The 12,407-nt window shown below is 46.8% G+C and overlaps 1 protein-coding gene across 1 annotated transcript in view; it reads left to right on the top strand.

Annotated features, from left to right (window-relative positions):
* The window catches only part of TNFRSF8 (TNF receptor superfamily member 8), a 35,267-nt gene extending 23,927 nt beyond the window's left edge, over positions 1-11,340 (top strand). Inside the window, exons 6-11 of the mRNA XM_077837582.1 lie at positions 221-579; positions 782-904; positions 1,390-1,440; positions 4,331-4,356; positions 7,542-7,761; positions 11,093-11,340. Of these exons, the coding sequence (XP_077693708.1) occupies positions 221-579; positions 782-904; positions 1,390-1,440; positions 4,331-4,356; positions 7,542-7,761; positions 11,093-11,340 (1,027 nt within the window). The remainder of the gene's footprint in view (positions 1-220; positions 580-781; positions 905-1,389; positions 1,441-4,330; positions 4,357-7,541; positions 7,762-11,092) is intronic.
* Positions 11,341-12,407: the final 1,067 nt, after the last annotated feature.

Below are 12,407 nucleotides of genomic sequence, written 5' to 3'. Positions count from 1 at the left end.
CATGAATGTTAGATTTGTATTTGGCTTAAAGAGATCCTGTGGGCAGGGGGAAGAGTAATGGGAAGGGATGAGCTTCTGGCTAAGGGCAGATGACACAAAAATGAGCAAGGGGGTGGTTATCATTCAGGTAACCTCTCTCCTGTCTTCCATTTCCCCCAAGGATTCCTCATGCATTTTACTCTGTGACCCATAACCTCCGTGTTCTCCTTCCCCTTCCCAGCTGTGCCAAGCTAAACAAGATAGCAGTGGGCAGCGGAAATTCCACACACGACCAAGTCTGCATAGATCCGCCTCCCATGCACCTCACACCTGCCACTTTGTCTGGGAAATTCAGCAACGAGCCAAAGGATTCCAGCAAGGCAAGACCACCGCACCTGAGTGAGCAGCCAACTACCGTGGGAGGCCAGCATTCCCACACTGCCACAAAGCCAGTGACCAGGGCCAGCATCCTCACGAGTGACGCAGCCTCTGGCGATGCCAACTGGACCGCTACGGGAACCATCGATGGATCGGATACAAAACAGGCAGCTGGCACTTCCCCTACCTCAGATATAGCTACAGAAAAGACCGCCAAGACAGGTAACAGCGCTGATAATGCACGTGATGAGTGCAGCACAGGAAGGTGGGCTTGGGTCTGCGTGCGTGTTCTGGTGTGGGAACATCTTTCTCTCTCATAGTGCCTGTGGACCCCGCCCCATACCTTTTAAAAAAAACCCCAAACCCAAGCTGGAGAACATGCAGCTTCATTAACGATACCCCTTATGCCCGCTCTGTGTTGCAGGTGATGGGAGCTTTGTTCCCTGGGGTGCGGTGGTTCTCTGCAGCATGGTGCTACTCGTTGGTATGCTGGCGGTTTGGCAAAGGAAGGTTTGCAAGCGGCGGATCTTCACCCTGAGTAGGAAGAGTGAGTTTCCTGAGCCCTCTAGCTGTTCATTAACCCGTAGCATGCGGGTAATGTCACCTGATCTCCCAGAGGTTTGGGTGCCCACTGCATGTGTGGGGAAGAAGGGCCAAGCCACCAGCCCTTGGGAGGCAGGCAGGGCTGGGTGAGGGTTCCAGGCAGATCCTGACCTCCCGGTTTTAAAGGTTCGAAGTCTATAAGCAGTTCGTGGAGGAAGAAAGAGATGGTGCTGCCATGAAACAAACGGGAGCTCACAGGCTGCGTGGGGAGTTTCTCAGAGGCTGTGGGAGAAATGGTAACAAAACGTCTCTCTACCCAGCACAGACCGGTGTCGTCCGGGGTCTGTTTTGTGCAGGAAGTGTGTTAGCTGGTATAGCCCCAAGCGGAGAGAGGGGAAGGGTAATCTTCATTGGTAATGATCAAATCTAGTTCTCCAGATGTTCCAGAGCTACTCTGGTGCTGAACATGGTGTCTCTTTATTTTCTCAGCTCCTGATCTGTATCCAGTCACTACAGCTAGACCTAGATCTGTACGTCAGGGTAGGTGACCGATAGAGGCTGGAGCCATCGTTCTGGTCTGTCTTGGAAGGTTTTCTAGCTGAATTTCAATCCGTTTTTGTATTGATTCGGACAACTGTTACCGAGAAACGTTTTTACATTAGGAGACTTGGCATTGCTCTCTCCAGCACTATTAGAACGGTGCAACAGATGGCGCTCTTCCGCCTGAATTGATGCCCTTGTGTAGTAAGCGGGGCCCAATGCTGCTGGAGGTGTGCTGTTTTTTAGATGCAACTTAAAACCACGGTCCCTGACCACTGAAGGCCTTGTGGCATGTGTTACAAGAGCGGAGAGGGCATTAACCACAGTACCCTAACCAAACTCGAGCCTGAGTCATTATTGTCATGCTGTCTGGAGTGGCTCAGGACCATGAGTGCCGACAGCAGGGCAGACGCTCCAGACTGGTGGTGTATTCTAGACAGGGGCTCTGGATCGGGGGGGCCAGGTGGCCAGGGCCTTCCCACTTATTACCTGCAGTACGGACAAGTGACTGGGAGGGGTGAAGAGAAGTGAGCAGGGGGCGATGCCTTGGGGGAAGGGGCGCCGTTGGGGGGGTGTGTGTGTCGTGGTTCAGGTGCCTGGGGGGCGCCCCCACCCCGTGCTTTTAGGGTACTTCCAACGCTCCTGGTTCTAGAAGTGGATTTCACCAAGCCAGTAACAAGGAATTCGCATTTGATTACCATACTAGCCTTACCACGGAGTTGCAGACGGTCCCCTTAGACTCTGCAGTCTGTCTTGCCATCCAGACAAACTGGACGTTTGTTATAAATGATCACTTACACCAAAAACATCACACCACATTCAGGTTGCTTCCAGTCCCAAGAGACCAGTCACTTACCCCCAGATCAATTAGCCCCCTAGCTCTTGCACCAACGACAACACCTGTAGCTAATCCTGTAATAAACTAGCTAAAGGCTTATTAGCTAGGAAAAAGAAATCGGAGAGTTATTTACGGATTAAAGTAAGCGAACCTATACACATGAATGAGTTACCTTCTAAATCGTCAGTGACAGAGTTGTAGTGATCGGTGAGTTCCAAGCGTCTTTCAGGGCAGACCCAGGAGGAAGCCCTTGGGGATCTCTGGCTTCAGTATAGGCTATGTCTACACTTGCAGAGTTTTTGCGCTGTCATTTTCACTGGTGATAGTGAACCGGTGAAAGAAAAGCACTGGTTTGTGTACTCACTTCCATAGGGCTCAGAGAGTGTTTACGTTTGCAGCACTTCCATCGCGGATCAAGGTAGCTATCCCACAGGGCAGCTCCTTGTGGGAAGGGGAGGGAGGGATGATGGTGGGGCACCCTGGGTCCCTGCACGGCCCTCTCTCCCCAAACATTGATCAGCTCTAGGAGCTCAGCCTTGCTCCAAGCAGGGGATCATTTGCTCCGTGGAGCAGTCAGCATCACCTGGCCAGCTGATAAGTGAGCACTTGCCAAGAAAACAGGAAGGGGAGTTTCAAAGTTCCCGGGCTTTACATGGGGAGGGTCAGACGTCTGTTTACCTGGCGTCAGAGCAGCAGAGCTGCTGGCCAGAGCGGCCACCTAGGCACTGTGGGAGATCCTGCGGAGGCTAAAAGCTCTGTAAACAGGAAAAATGTGTCTTCACTTGCACATCCCCACAAAAGCATCACCGGTAAGGGCTGTACGTCTCTCGTGGAGGCGGTTTTCTTTTTGCGGTGAAACTTCTGAGTTTCACCGCAAAAAGTCATTGGCAAGTGTAGACGCTCCCAAAGTCTTTGCGCAAAAAAGGGAATTTTCCCGCTTTAAATGGCAAGTGTAGACATGCCCTTCGAGTCTCTGGCACTTCAGAGTGCAAACAGCTAAAAAGTTGGACATTTTTCCTGTGGCTTTGTTTTATTTCCTTCATTCAGCTTCCAAGCCCACAGGAGGAGCTTCCTTGCACATAGCCTTTCGCTCATGGATAGAGCCATTAACCAGTCCTTTGTATTGCAATGATTCTTGATGGCCCATCTGACCTTGAATTGACCGATGAAGTGAGCTGTAGCTCACGAAAGCTCATGCTCAAATAAATTGGTTAGCCTCTAAGGTGCCACAAGTACTCCTTTTCTTTTTGCGAATACAGACTAACACAGCTGTTACTGTGACATCTGACCTTGATAGCCCTTCTGAATGGGCGGAGAAAATGGGGGATGGTTCCCATGCTTGAGTTCACAAGTTCAGGGCAAACCTTTTTAAAGTTATAAAGCACAACTTACATATTGTCTTATAGCCTGGAATACAGACATTACAAGTGAGATTCATGCAGGCAGCAACTTACAAGCATTTCATAAAATCTAAACACTAAATACATTCTGATAAGACTAAGCAAAACTACCTATTCTGAGCAAAACTAATGTACGGTTGACCTGGTCTGGTCTCCAGCTATGAGGTTGTCTGCTCCTAGCCAGTTCCTGCAGCCTGGGCAAGAGCGGCCATCTGGCCTGCCAGCCTCACAATTACATTTTGCCCAGCTAACCTCCCCTTGCGATTTCAATTGGATAGTCTGTTCTATCCGGCTTTTCTTCTGCTCTCGTTGCCCTCGTATCTAAATCCATTCAGCGGGGCGTTAATCAACGTGACTAACATCTGCCATGTGTGGTTCATTCTTTATTGAATGTGGGGTTCTCCTTTACTACTCTGCTTAAACTATTGGTTATATAAACAGCAGCTGCGTTCGCTCCAAATGTGCCCGCATTTTAGTAGTAGGGAAGGAATGCAAAAGGTACATCAGTTTGTAAAATAACTTAAAATCCCTCAGGGTAAAGGCTGCTGTACAAATACAAGACGAGGCATTGATAATTGATAATATCTTGTGATTGTTAAATTAATATAAACTCACCCATGATATGTGATTTCCCCCCCCCTTCTCATTGTAGGTTCTGATCTGATGAAGAACTGTGCCGTAAGTATGAAATAGACTCCCCAAATCACTCCTGTTTTCCCTGAAAGGGCTACAAATAATTAGTGGTATTTTATAATGTCCTTTTAAACCATCAGTGACAACCTTCTCAGGTCAGGTCTACAGAACAGCCTTATATCAGTGTAACTACGTCACTCAGGGGTGTGAAAAATCCACACCCTTGAGCGAGGTAGTTTACCAACCTAACCCCCGTGTAGACAGCACTATGTATGCAGGAGAGCTTCTCCCATCAACATGGCTACTCCCTCTTGCAGAGGTGGATTAACTACACCGACAGGAGACAGTCTCCCATCAGTATCTTCACCAAAGCATTTTAAGTGTAAACCTGCCCTTCAGTTTGCCCCTTTCCATTGTAACTTCTGATGTAAATGCACGTGGGGATGTATCCATACTTATTTGGGGCCTGATCTTGGAAGCCTTCCGCTGGCAAAATTCCCATCTATGTCCTGCTGCTAATGGGGGTTTTGCTTTAGTGGGGAGTGCAGGCTCTGACCTGTTGTCATTAGATTGGGGGGGGAACCGAAATCACAGATGCGAATGTGCCTGATCTTTTGGGAGCAATTTGGATCTGAACTTTGCAGTTTCATCCCATCTCCACTTGTCACCCCCAATGAAGTCATTGGGATTGAGCCCCCTCTGGTCTCCCCTTCCCTTTTCTGCAGGTGTGGGCAAGAGCACTTGTCCTAAAATGGGTGTTAAGAGGATATTATTTGCCGGGTGTGCCAGGCCTGGTGTAACAACGCCGACTGAAGCTGGTTAGCCAACATGACCCTCTGGAAATCATGCCCCCCCATCTACAGTGTGGGGATATTCCCAGTTAATACAAAACAATGGTAATGATAAAGTAAGAATATCCCGGGCTGGAGGTGAATAAATCAAACCTAAACAAACACAGTAACATTAGAGCACAGATCCTGAGCTGCAGTAAATTGTCATGGCTCCATTGAAGTAAATGTCTTTTGTTGTAAATTTATTTGTCTGTCATCTTTGAAGCCAACATGTATGCCGGGCTAGTGAGCTAGGTGTTGCGATTGAGCTCTGTATTTTTAAAAGCATTTCATTCCACCTGTTAAAATGTTTTGAAACCTCCAATTGTAAAGAAACCTGGTTTTACAAACTTCTACCATCAGTTCAATATTTCACAGCCAACTGCTGCCGTCCATAAAGCTTCCTTTCGTACTTTGTCGTAGAAAATGAGTCAGACAGGTGCCAAGTGCTGGGAACTTCACACTTCAAACCCCTTGCTTGGTTTTTGCAGATCTAATTGTGTGTAAATAGCAGCAGAGCTAGGAACCATCAGCAGAATTTGGCTTTGTGACCCGAGAGCTATATAGCTTTGGTCAATTGGATCTGAGTTTCCTCTTTAAATAAATGAATAATAATTAACCCTGCTGGGGGAGCTCTTCTGACACAGGATTGCAGTGACTCCATGCGGAAGTTCTGTAATACCAATTCAAATCCTGTGCTTGCTTGACCTTCCACAAGAGGGCAAGAAATCAGGGGAAATGTGCATGCCTCTGTTTTCCTTTAAATTCATTACCCCTTGATCACCCAGCACTCCCTAAGTTCATGCTGTGCTATTTGCTTAGCTTACTACTAAATACAGAGCAAGACCATCTTAACACCAGTCTAGCTTGAAGTTCTGCCTGAATACATCCATTAAAACAAAGTTCTTCGCCCTGGGATTTCTGTTTATTACACGTACAACACTCCCCTTGAGCAGGGGTTCTCAAACTGTGGGTTGCGACCCCATTTTAATGGGGTCGCCATGGCTCGCGTTAGACTTGCTAGGGCCCGGGGCTAAAGCCGAAGCCCAAGCCCCACCGCCTGGGGCTGAAGCTGAAGCCCAAGGGTTTTAGCCCTGAGTGGCAGGGCTCAGGCTTCAGCTTCAGCCCTGGGTGGAGAGGCCCAGCTCACAGGCCTCCCCTGCCCAGGGTGGTGGGGCTTGGGCGGGCTCAGGCTTCGGTCCCCCATCCTAAGGTCATGTAGTAATTTTTGTTGTCCGAAGGGGGTCACGGTGCAATGAAGTTTGAGAACTGCGGCCCTAGAGCTTTGCAAATTCTATACTCCACCGCTGGAGTGCAGCTACCTCTAGGACAGCAACCACGGGTGCACAGCATGCCGTGCTACAGCTGGGGAGAGGACAGTCGTGGCCATGGATGCTACTTCCATGAAAATGCCATCAGACCATGCAGAGCAGAAACATCCATACGCTTAGACAGTGGAGGTCTGTAACGCTGAATGTCCATGACCGCACTGTGCAGTATCTAGTAATGCCCCAGGATCATTACTGATCTGCTGCAGCCAGGTTAATCGCGGGCGACCGCATGACCGCTGCCAGTCTGTGACCGGGCAGTGACCCTCCTGACCTCATAGTTGATCTTCAGAGTTCGATGTGCAGGGACTTTGCCTCTGAGTCCGGCAACGTGACCAAAAAGGGCAAGCTGGTGGAGGCCAATGATAACTTCTGTCCTCTTGAGGCCAGTTCTCAGTGATATATCCCCATTGCTGATTGTGTCATGCAGAGCAGGCAGGAGATATATATTTTTTAGGTCTCGTGTCAAAGTTCATTGTATCCAATTTCTGTAGGACAGATGGTCTGTGTTTATGGGACAGGCCTGGGAATTTAGATTCTATCACTGGCTCTGCCAAAGACGCTCGCTTTCTCAGTTTGTGCCCTTGGACGAGTCATTTAACTTCTCCCTGCTTCAGTTTACTCCTCGATCAGATGAGGAGTGCTATGAGACTTAATTCACCTCTGTATTTCAAGTGCTTTAAGACGGAGTAAAATTTTCAAAAGCAGCTAGGGTCCCAACGTGCAAAGATATTTAGGGCCTAAAATTGCAGGTAGGAGTTTAACCTGCTTAGGCACTTTATAAATCCTGGTAAACACCTATCAGCATCATTAGTCACCTTCGTATCTTTGTAAATCTGGCCCTAAGGAACTTAGGTTCCTTTGAATTAGGCTCCTAAGCTCGGAAGTCATTTAGGCCCTCTTGAAAATTGTACCTCAACTGATGCAAGGTGTTCTGTGAATACGACTATTATTCTCCCTGATTCAGAGGGATGCGGTTGCTTCCAAAGCTACTGCGGTCCCTCCCTGTTTTGTTTCTCGTCACGTGAGCTATAGGTTCACTGCCCTATTCATCTCCTCTTTATGTCGACAGAAGAGGTTCAGTATGCTGAAAGCTGACAAAGAGTCAGAAGAGAGGGAGTTACTAAACAGACTCCCCAACCCCATTGTGGAAACCAACAACAACTTTGTCTCCAGCTCAGAAAAAAATCCCGGTCCCGACTCAAGCCTGGCTGAGATGATCCAGAGCACTGGGAATGCCACCGACTACCCTGCTGATTCCCGAGTGAGGGACCACACTAATAACCGAATCGGTGAGTCTCGTGCACCTTTGTAGAATAGTGTGTGTGTGTGTTGGGGAGGAGGGAAGGAATTCATCCCATTTGTCTCATTACTGGCAGCTTTTTAAAGTTTTCATTTACTGTCAGTTGCATGACTTTGGCTCCAGACAGTTCCTCTAACAATCAACCAAGCAGCACAGACTCCTAACCCGGAGTGACTGTTGCCAAAGAAAACTGCTTAAAGGGAAATCAAGAGCTGCTGATATGGAGCAAAGGAGAAAATGAGCAAAGGCCATTTCCTGTGCAGCTGGGAGCATGCCCAGGGTGGGATTAAGCAGTACAGTGGGTGAAGCTTTAATGACTGAATATATTTTTTAAAAATATATTCAATCGCAACTCTTCTCCAGCCTGGCAAACTGTTTTAAAACGGTGGTAATATTTTTCCCAGTGACATGTTTCACAGGCAGTTTCTGCAATGAGGCTGGAAGGGAAGATGCATTTGAGGGCCTCCTCTCCTCTGCAGAAAATCTTGAGTGATGGTCCAGATCCTCTGCTGGAGTAAATTGGCAGAAACTCCACTGGACCTAGGCAAATTGACACCAGCTGAGATCTGGCCCTATGTGTATATCTGAAGGAAGGACAAATCTCCACTGGAACTTGCTCTCAGTTACAGGGAGACAGATGAGTGAGCAGATTTGAGTTTGATGTTACGAAATGATTTGGTTTGAGAGCTTCCCTTTATTTAAGCACATTAGTGTAACGAGGAAGGGTCTTCCTTAGTGACCGGTGTCATTTCAAAGCCTGGTTGTCAGATGAACTGCAGAGTGACGAGATGGGGCGTGCTGCAGATTCTGTATTGCAGTGGCTCTCAACATTTCCCGACGACTGTACCCCTTTCAGGAGGCTGATTTGTCTTGCGTACCCCCAAGTTTCACCGCACTTAAAAACTACTTGCTTACAAAATCGGACATAAAAATACAAAAATAAAAATACACTTCACAGCACGTTACTGAAAATTTGCTGACTTTCTCATTTTTACCATTTAATTATAGAATAAATCCATTGGAATATAAATATTTCAGTGTATAATATATAGAGCAGTATAAACAAGCCATTGTCTGCATGAAATTTTAGTTTGTACTGACTTCGCTAGCGCTTTTTATGTAGCTTGTTGTAAAACTAGGCGAATATCTAGATGAGTTGATGTAACCCCTGGAAGGCCTCTGCGTACTCCTAGTTGAGAACCACTGCTGTATTGTATGCAGTCCACGCTCTCTTCATGCCTGGTGCAAATGCTGAGAAACACTTTTAAGTGAAGTTGACTAGAGGGCATGGTGTGGTCACGGCAGTAGGGTTTTTGGAACAGAGCTCCTGTACTGTGCTCCACCAGGAAAGGTTATCGTTAAAGTGCAGGCTTGTTGTGTGCCAGTTTTCAAACTGATTGTATGTTTGGACGTCATGGCATCCTGGCTTAGTTCTTCAAACAGTCTGAATTAACATTCCCCAGAGATCTTGGCTGCCTGGCCTATTTTACTTTTTCCAGTAGCATCTGCCAGGTCGTGGTGTATGGTATTCCATGGAAGTCAGCTCCCAAGCTGGGCTGCCCTGTTCTCGTTAGTGCTGATCTTTCGGAACTAAGTGCCTTTCATAGGTCCTGCAAATGCACCAGAACCCTCCCACCCTGTGAGTGATGGACTTGTAACTTCTGCAGAAAAGGACCTGGAGATTACAGTGGATGAGAAGCTGGACATGAGTTAGCAGTGTGCCCTTGTTGCCAAGAAGGCGAACGGCATATTGGGCCGCGTTAGTAGGAGAATTGCCAGCAGATCGAGGGAAGTGATTATTCCCCTCTATTAGGCATTGGTGAGGCCACATCTGGGGTATTGCTGTATTGGGCCCCCACTACAGCAAGGATGTGGACAAATTGGAGAGAGTCCAGCGAAGGGCAATGAAAATGACCAGGGGGCTGGGGCTCATGACTTGCAAGGCGAGGCTGAGGGAAATGGGCTTGTTTAGTCTGCGGAAGAGAAGAGTGAGGGGGGATTTGATAGCAGCCTTCAACTACCTGAAGGGGGGGTTCCAAAGAGGATGGAGTTCGGCTGTTCTCAGTGGTGGCAGATGACAGAACAAGGAGCAATAGTCTCAAGTTGCAGTGGGGGAGGTCTAGGTTGGATATTAGGAAACACTTTCACTAGGAGGGTGGTGAAGCACTGGAATGCGTTATCTAGGGAGGTAGTGGAATCTCCATCATTAGAGGTTTTTAAGGCCTGGCTTGACAAAGCCCTGGCTGGGATGATTTAGTTAGTGTTGGTAGTGCTTTGAGCAGTGGGTTGGGCTAGATGACCTCCTGAGGTCTCTTCCAACCCTAATCTTCTGTGATTCTGTGATAACAATGTAAAGTCTGTCATCCACAGGTACCGGCCCCTACCCACAGTACCACTGAACTTCAGTGACCTCTGGGGTGGAGTGTACCGTTCAAGTCCTAATGAAGGCCTTGAATGACCTTTCCCATCAGGGCCAGGTTTAACGTGTTGGATACTACGTTCATGTCCTACAAATCTGTCCTAAAATACCCTTTCCAGTGTAGCTGATCCTGCATTGCCTGACCCCTGATACCAAGTCTCCTGTGCAAGACCTAAAAACAGAGTTCAGTTATCCCTCTTGTCACAGCTATCTGAGTTTCCTCTCAATTGAAAACTTTGCTTAAAGGCAGCCTTTTCGTGCCGCTATTGGTGTCTCTGTAGATTGAAGCAAAAACCACCTAGAGCGTATTCCCTAAGGTCGTAGAAGACTCTGGCATTCTGGTAGCTCGTGTTATTAATTTCTCTGGTCCTTGCAGAAGGGCCAGAGCCTTGATCATTGTTAAGCAGCAAACACATCTTTCTGTTAGAGAAGAACTTCAAGCATAGTTTATGCTGCTGGGTGAAGGGAAGGTGGTTCAGTAATCACAGATGAGATTTGCAGGAGAAGTGAACAAATATTGACCCCAAACTTTTTATATGATCCAAAAAAATTGGAAATTTTATAGTATGAAATATCCAGATCTCTCTTGCACGTGGCCTTTCCGTGCCCTCCCCTTTCATTCACTGTGTTCAGTACTTAGATTCCAAATGAAAGGTGCCTTATGAATATCCAAGACTGACTATTCAGAACTAGTGGGATGCATATCAAAGGCCGGGACGGCTGTAACCATTTATTATAGAGGGGAATTATGCTCGAGATGGGCCAGATCTGCACACCTCTGAACTTTGGGAAACCTCAGCTTGGCATCCAAGCGTTGCAACAGAGGAAACAGTCTCTGTCTAGCACCAGAAATGATCATTAGTAATGCTCAGGATTGATTCCTATCTGCTTCCTTTCACAGACAAAATATACATAATGAAAGCCGACACTGTGATTGTGGGGTCCATTTCAGAAGTGCCCGTCAGCAAGAACTGCGCGGTTAGAGGATATGAAAATGATGCCGAGCCCCAAGAAAACACGGAGGAAAAAGAACTTGTAATGCATTATCCGCAGCAGGAGACAGAATCGTTTCCAGGAGGAGATGTAATGATTCCAGTAGAGGAGGAGGGCAAGGAATTTCATCACCCTACCACTGCCACTGAGAAGTGATGTCTCGCAGAGCAGATCTTGAAGACTAAAGCTACAGAGATGCCCATAGTGCGAGTGATATCCAGTGCACTGGGGAGCCATGAATGCCTTATTGTCTCAGATGCTGGAAGAATGGTTGGGGGTCATGGGAGAACTTTGGTATAAGGTGTCATAGAATTGATTTCATCCAGGAAACAAGAGAATCGTCAATAGTAACAAGAAGAATTTGCAATTATGGATCACATCAAATATTTTTCTCCACTCCTCCTCTCCACATCCAGTTACAGATGGGACTGAATCAAAACCCCGGGTTTGAACACTCCAAAACTCTGAGGACTTTTGGATCCTGATCCAAACCCCACAGTTGCCCCATCTTCATAACTGAATGGAATAAAATCTATTTCCAAGCACCTCCATTGTGAAAATTCAAGTCAGGATCCAAAGACTGAATATTGGAGCCTATATCTATATTACAGTAGTTGTCCCATTACTATCATTGTTACCAACTCTTGGGATTTTATTGCTATACTCACATTTTTTTTCTGAAAGTACCAGCTCCTGGAGTCATGTGATCACATGGGAATCTCAGCATTTTTTTTTTCATTTTTAAATAAAAGTTTCTAGCCCTGATGATTGAGGAGAAAAGCTTGGAAACATGACTTAAGTGTGCCCTCAAGGCACAGAAACTAGACTGTAAATAAAAACAAATCCGACATTTATTCAAGATTTTTTTTTTTAAGCCAATCTCATGAATAGTTTGAAGCTGGACTCAAGGAGGATTTCCATGATTTACTTTTTTAAAATGATTTTGATAATGAAAACAGACAATGAAAAGATCAAAAAGGTAAATGACTTATAGCTTGTATATATTTCCCAATACTGCATGCTTCACGGGACCTTCAATGCAGTTATGCCGTTTTATAACCCATCAAAGCTGCAAGATCATACAATACAAAACCAGGCACTACGAGATAGACATAACATGCTAGAAATAAAATAGGAGAAGACATACATAAATAGGGAGAAGAGGGACGAGGCGTCCAAGAGGAAGGGAAAAAGAGAATGGAGGTCCGGCATTCTTTGAGCCC

The sequence above is a fragment of the Eretmochelys imbricata genome, chromosome 18 (assembly GCF_965152235.1).
Source record: "Eretmochelys imbricata isolate rEreImb1 chromosome 18, rEreImb1.hap1, whole genome shotgun sequence".
Taxonomy (NCBI): Eukaryota; Metazoa; Chordata; order Testudines; family Cheloniidae; genus Eretmochelys; species Eretmochelys imbricata.
The sequence above is the reverse complement of the archived record's forward strand: the minus strand, read 5'-3'. Positions and strand labels throughout refer to the sequence as shown.